The 6,739-nt window shown below is 41.3% G+C and overlaps 1 protein-coding gene across 1 annotated transcript; it reads left to right on the forward strand.

Moving 5' to 3' along the window:
• Positions 1 to 1,471: 1,471 nt before the first annotated feature.
• Positions 1,472 to 5,628, forward strand: rbm14a (RNA binding motif protein 14a). The gene is made up of 8 exons (XM_008333246.3): positions 1,472 to 1,532; positions 2,349 to 2,528; positions 2,717 to 2,901; positions 3,177 to 3,347; positions 3,437 to 3,546; positions 3,667 to 3,945; positions 4,035 to 4,273; positions 4,636 to 5,628. Exons 2-8 carry the CDS (start codon positions 2,368 to 2,370, stop codon positions 5,123 to 5,125), a joined length of 1,635 nt encoding a protein of 544 aa, XP_008331468.1. The 5' UTR covers positions 1,472 to 1,532; positions 2,349 to 2,367; the 3' UTR covers positions 5,126 to 5,628.
• Positions 5,629 to 6,739: the final 1,111 nt, after the last annotated feature.

Here is a 6,739-nt window from a genome sequence, read left to right on the forward strand (position 1 = left end):
AAAAGAATTCTAAAGGTGACTGGTGGACTTCCTTAACTTTGATTATTTATTATAATAGTACAACTTATATAGTACAACTTAATATGTTGCAATGAAAAATGCATCAAATAACTCATACCCAACATTATAACATCAAAAAACTAGGAAAATAATTAATAAAAATAATATGCCTCTCTAATATGTCAAACAACAGTGACAAAGCTTTGACCTTCAATAACTCAACTAAACTACAGTATGATAAAAAATATGAAATATATAATGTAATTGTATCTGATTAAAGATAATATAATTGTTTCGTTTACATTATCAAGTGTCCTTGGAAGATGTTTTCAACCTCTGAGCTCATTCTTTAATTATTCATCTTCATTCAACTAATCACATGCTGCAGATGGTTATTATGATATTGTCTGTTGTAACGTTAAAGCCAAGAAAATGGGTGGGACAGAGAGACACACACCTGCGTTGTAAAACTGCCTGGATTTGGCCAGCAAGTCCAGACTTGGTGAAGTGCAGCAGCTCAGACGCAGAGGGAAGTTTAGAATCCAAAACAGCTCCACGGGATGAAGAAGGATTACTAAAGAGGTGGAGGATTCCTGAGTAAATCTGAACCTACCAAACAGAGAGGAATCTGTCAAAGCTGCTCTGCTGTCGGCAGTCACTCATTCATCAAAACAACGTGTTCCGTCTGACTTCTTTGGAAGTGCATTCCTGAACAGTAAGATTTCCGTTCAAGCACAGTGGCTGCTCCATGAGCTGCTCACACACACTTTATAAGTAACTCTCTCTGTCACACACAGACACACACACTCACCCTGTGTTTAACCTCCACTTCCTGGTTCTTCTGTAGAGTCTGATGACCTCAGGCGTCACATCATGACGGAGTGTCCTCTAATCTGAGGAATGTTTCCAACGGGGATAAATCAACTTTTCCTCCACTGCTTCTCTTCAGTGTATCCACACGATCTGCAGATTACATGTCTTCCTGTCACTGTACTGAGGCCACTCCTACTCTCTGCTCACCTGACCTTACCTGTGCAACCTGTGTTACACAGAGCCAGAAAATATTGCATTTACTTTTGTAGACAAATAGATAAACTAAATGGATAATGGATAGATAAACTAAAACAATTGATACTTTTAATATACATTCAAAACTATCTTTTGGCTTAGTTTATTTATTTATTTTAGGTTATATTTTTACATTTTTAGTAACTTAATGCTTAATAAACTATCTTTGCTGGTATTCAGCCTGAAGTCTGATCTTAAATAGACAATGTCACACATGTAAATGTATGACATTGTCTATTTTTCAGAGATAATCAGATAATTTAACAAGTGCCCATTTGCGAAAGACAGGAGATAAAGAAAGGGAAATGAATTATTAATAATAATAATAATGATAATGACAATAGTACTACTACTACTACTACCACCACTAATAATAATAATGTTCCTCCTGAGTCTCCACCGTGTCACAAGAAACCGGAACCGGATGTGACGCAACCCATAGAACTGCAAAGGGACCGCGTTGGGTAAGAAGTCTCTGCTCTCCGACTAAACGCTCATCGCCATTCATCTTATTTTATACATACATGAACATATAGAGTGGGGTTTAAACCAAGTTTAATCCCGTATTCATATTAGAAGTCAAGCTTTAGCTAAAATCATTTCACCAACGCGAGAAGGCCTACAGCGTTTCCTTTAGCCACCTAGCTGTAGCTAACGTAGCCACTTCGCTAATGCTACCTTGTTAGAACAGATAAGTAATGGCGTTTTAAAGCTAGTTGATTATAATGCAAACTCCCGGATATTTTATTATTAGTGTTATGTTTTCTCCTTACTCTACTGACATTTACTTACCCAGTTAATTCAACAATCGATTGTACCTCCCTAAGTAAATGTTTGCCGCGTTAGTACCTGGTGTAAATAGCTTAGCCGCCCCCCTCGAGTGAATTACAAACAGGGCGATCTTTTTAAAAATTATTTAAACATGGCATGTTTGGTCAGCTAACCCATATTTTGTCCTAAGCATATTTTCATTCGGTATTTTACTGTAAAGTTATTGTGCTTCTCTGAACTTTTAAAAAAATGTGTGTTTTGCTCTCCTATTCTGAACTGTATGATGCTTGGCTCTCTTATGGCTAATTGCAGTGTTTATATGAAACTGAAGTCAAATCCCGTGTCTATTATTCTGTATAAAATGTGTTAAAATGTTAAACTTCTATTGTTTTGTTGTTGATGTCGTTTCATGATGATATGTGGTTGTCACTTGTCCACATTCTACAACCATGGATTCATTGTGTATGCTACTAATGACCTGTTAACCGATATCCCTCTTTCCCTTATAGATGTCTATTAAACACAGAAATGAGCGGTGAGAACATCAAGTTATTTGTTGGGAACCTTCCATTAGATGCAACGCAAGACGAGCTGAACAAGCTCTTTGCTCCATATGGAGAGATCAACACCTGCTCCTTGTTGAGGCAGTATGCCTTTGTTACACTGAAAGGAGAAGGTGCAGCTGACAGGTACACATCACACAATGTCAAGTTTTTTTTTGTGTTATGTGTGAGGGGAGGTCACAGTAAAGCTACTTTACTGCAAAGATGTAAAGTGCATTATAGACTAAATTAATCTGTAGAGTTTGTGTTTTTCCATGTGTTTGATATTTGATGTAGTGATTTAATAAACATCTTGTGTATGTGTGTTCTTACAGGGCCATACGTCATCTCGATGGTAAAGAGTACAGAGGGAGGCCTTTAGTGGTAGAGGAATCCCGTGCACGTCCTCCAAACTCTACTAAAGTGTTTGTGGGCAACATCAGTGCAACATGTTCAGCCGACGACTTGCACGGACTGTTCTCATCCTATGGAAGAGTTCTAGACTGTGATAAAGTCAAAGGTGGGTCAGTTTTGTTGCTATTGATGTAAAAAGTAGGGGTGCACTGGTTACAATTTTTGGGTGTAACTTTTCTCCATTTTTTTCAATTGACAGCATACACAAATAATAAAATGTGTTCTGTGGTTCAACGTGTTTATTTCATCACAAGCAATTATGAAACATTTCCCACAAACGGCACACAAAATTTGTAAATGTTTGTTTTCAAAAAAAGGTTCTTTTTCAAAAAAAGGTGTTTATCTTTAACACACACTGACCTCAGTTTTCTATCGCAATAGCCCGATTATGTTCAAATGTCGGCTACGCCTTTGTACATATGGAGAGGAAAGAGGAAGCCCTGGTAGCCATCGAGGCCCTTAATGGAACCATGTTTAAAGGCCGTCAGTTGGCGGTGGAACTGTCCAAAGCTCAGCCTCTGATCAACCAAATTGCATCCGCTGGAAATTTAGGTAAATGTCACTGTGAGGTGAAGATAACGGTTTCCCTTGAAATGACTGTAAATGTATATTTAATTGATGAGATATATTTCGTCCTTCAGGGGGGAGAGAGGGCCTACTTCCTCGACCACCTCCATCACTTGAGCATCATCAGAGTCAAGCGGCTGTGTTAGCAGCAGCTGCTGCAGCTGCCGCTGGGCTGCCCATACAAGTGAGTCCTGATCTGCCGTTTGTCTGTCATTGTTGTTGAACGCTTGACCTTTTTTAGGACACCTGGTTCATCCCACTGTGTTTTTCCACCCTTAATGTACGGATGTCCTTTGTTTGACAGGTTCAACAAAGTGTCCACAACTCTTTCTACAATACGGCACCCTCTGACCCTACCTATGCTGCTCTTAAGGGTATTACTAGTGCTAGAGGTGCAGATGGTGTAATATATGGTGCCCTTGCCAGCCAGGTGTATGGCTCTGTCGCTGACCAGGTATACACTGAGCTGGCCAATCATAATCCTCCCCCCGCCATACCAGAAGAAGTAGAAGATCCAAATGCACCAGATCCAACAACTCTTTTTGAAGCAGCGAGAGCCAAGTTTTTTCAGGACGGACAGAAGGTATTTCGTTTTAATAAAAAGATTGTTTAGATTTTTTTTTGCCTTTGACTGTACTTCTGTGTGTAACATTTGTGCACATTCTGGTCCAGGTTCTGGCAGAGCAGCATGTAGGAAGAAAAACAGCACCATCAGAGAGTGAGCGGGATCGCAGTCCAATCAGAGGAAATCGAGCGCCCCTACTCCCTGACCCTGTTCCAGGTTCTTTTGCTCAATCACGACCCAAACGACGTGCATTGCTCCCAACACCACCTGGAGTACCGCCAGAGGAAGCTGCCACCGCTGCTGCTGCTGCAACCACTGCACCTGAGGGGTCAGATCCTCTTTCCAGGTATTTATAATTTTTTTTTCTTTTTTTGTGAATGAATATAGGAGACTAATTCTAATTTGCATGTTCATGATCGATGAGCTACAAAATTATCATTATAGTGTAATTTGTTTTAAATAGATGTTCAAGAGTTCAAAATGTTCGCGTAGAGTTTGAAGAATGAACATGTCCACCTACTTCACTTTTAAATTTGGTTTAATTATTGTGCATTTTATTCTTTCTCTGTTTAGCCACTGTCTTTTTTCATTGAGTTTGAGTGTGTTTTAGTAAGTAACAAAAAAATCATTCTGTTGACATTTGTTGAATTCGCGTGTAAATTAAGCCTTACTTACCTTAAGAATATTTACATGTAACCGCTATTTCAGGTCCTACACAGAGTACTACCAGCAAATGCATCAATACCAACAGTATCAACAGTACCAACAACAGTACCAGTACCTCCAGTATGCCTACACCAATCCTCCACCTCCTCCTCCATTACCGCCACCATCCACCACAGGACAGGCCTCTCCCACGGCCCCTCCGCCTCCAGGGACATACTCTGCCCCTCCTTCGTACAACTCATCAGAAGCCTACGGACCACCGGGAACCTACAGTTCTTCAGGAAGTTACAACGCCTCGACGGGGAGCTACGACGCCACGTCCGGGAGCTACGACGCCTCATCGGCAAGCTACAACAACTCGACGGGCTATGACGCTTCAGGAGGCTACGGAGCATATGATTCATCTGGAGCTTACACAGCAGCAGGAAGCTACTCCACGTCCACACCGTATGAGCAGACACCCGCACACGGGCAACCCACGCCCCAGCGCCATGATTACCCTTATCACACGCCAGAACCCCCTTACCGATAGTTTTACCCCCCCACCCCGCACACTTTTTCCACACTGTAGATGCGTGAGCGTTTGTGTGATTGTGTGTCTGTGCGCGTGTGTATGCGCGAGTGCATGTGTACTTACATGAGGGACAGTGACAACGGCAGAGTCAGGCAGGGAGCGACGATGTAATTTGAACAGGTTTTTCAATCTCTAGCATCTTCTTTTCCTCTGTACATTTTATCCCTCGAGTCTCATCTGCTCAGTTGAAGGTTAATTTAGGAAGAATCCAACAGTAATCAGAATTAGTAATTGGTCACAGCTGGTCTATTTTTGGAATATTCCCTAGATTTAAGTTTTGTTACATTAGTTTTGTCAATTTCATCACAATTCTTTGGTTTAGTCAATCTGGATTGATTTTAATGGAAGGGTTTAAGTAGAGCAGTCTTGGTTTAAGGCCACTTACATACTCTACACAAATGTATGTCCACACAGACCGAACCTTAGATTCTACGACCATGTCACAGTCTAGTCTAGGTTTTAATAAAAAGAAGATTGTTTACTTCTTTTTTTTTTTTCGTTTTAATAAAAAGATTGTTTAGATTTTTTTTTGCCTTTGACTGTACTTCTGTGTGTAACATTTGTGCACATTCTGGTCCAGGTTCTGGCAGAGCAGCATGTAGGAAGAAAAACAGCACCATCAGAGAGTGAGCGGGATCGCAGTCCAATCAGAGGAAATCGAGCGCCCCTACTCCCTGACCCTGTTCCAGGTTCTTTTGCTCAATCACGACCCAAACGACGTGCATTGCTCCCAACACCACCTGGAGTACCGCCAGAGGAAGCTGCCACCGCTGCTGCTGCTGCAACCACTGCACCTGAGGGGTCAGATCCTCTTTCCAGGTATTTATAATTTTTTTTTCTTTTTTTGTGAATGAATATAGGAGACTAATTCTAATTTGCATGTTCATGATCGATGAGCTACAAAATTATCATTATAGTGTAATTTGTTTTAAATAGATGTTCAAGAGTTCAAAATGTTCGCGTAGAGTTTGAAGAATGAACATGTCCACCTACTTCACTTTTAAATTTGGTTTAATTATTGTGCATTTTATTCTTTCTCTGTTTAGCCACTGTCTTTTTTCATTGAGTTTGAGTGTGTTTTAGTAAGTAACAAAAAAATCATTCTGTTGACATTTGTTGAATTCGCGTGTAAATTAAGCCTTACTTACCTTAAGAATATTTACATGTAACCGCTATTTCAGGTCCTACACAGAGTACTACCAGCAAATGCATCAATACCAACAGTATCAACAGTACCAACAACAGTACCAGTACCTCCAGTATGCCTACACCAATCCTCCACCTCCTCCTCCATTACCGCCACCATCCACCACAGGACAGGCCTCTCCCACGGCCCCTCCGCCTCCAGGGACATACTCTGCCCCTCCTTCGTACAACTCATCAGAAGCCTACGGACCACCGGGAACCTACAGTTCTTCAGGAAGTTACAACGCCTCGACGGGGAGCTACGACGCCACGTCCGGGAGCTACGACGCCTCATCGGCAAGCTACAACAACTCGACGGGCTATGACGCTTCAGGAGGCTACGGAGCATATGATTTATCTGGAGCTTACACAGCAGCAGGAAGCTAC

This window comes from Cynoglossus semilaevis, chromosome 19, assembly GCF_000523025.1.
Source record: "Cynoglossus semilaevis isolate Cse_v1.0 chromosome 19, Cse_v1.0, whole genome shotgun sequence".
Taxonomy (NCBI): domain Eukaryota; kingdom Metazoa; phylum Chordata; class Actinopteri; order Pleuronectiformes; family Cynoglossidae; genus Cynoglossus; species Cynoglossus semilaevis.

What these genes read in the sequence shown, in the direction of transcription:
- rbm14a (XM_008333246.3), top strand. Translation starts at nt 2,368, where the DNA reads ATGAGCGGTGAGAACATCAAGTTATTTGTTGGGAACCTTCCATTAGAT. An exon ending in TGCATCCGCTGGAAATTTAG is followed by an intron (nt 3,348 to 3,436) that starts GTAAATGTCACT and finishes TTCGTCCTTCAG; the next exon opens with GGGGGAGAGAGGGCCTACTT. An exon ending in GGGTCAGATCCTCTTTCCAG is followed by an intron (nt 4,274 to 4,635) that starts GTATTTATAATT and finishes CCGCTATTTCAG; the next exon opens with GTCCTACACAGAGTACTACC.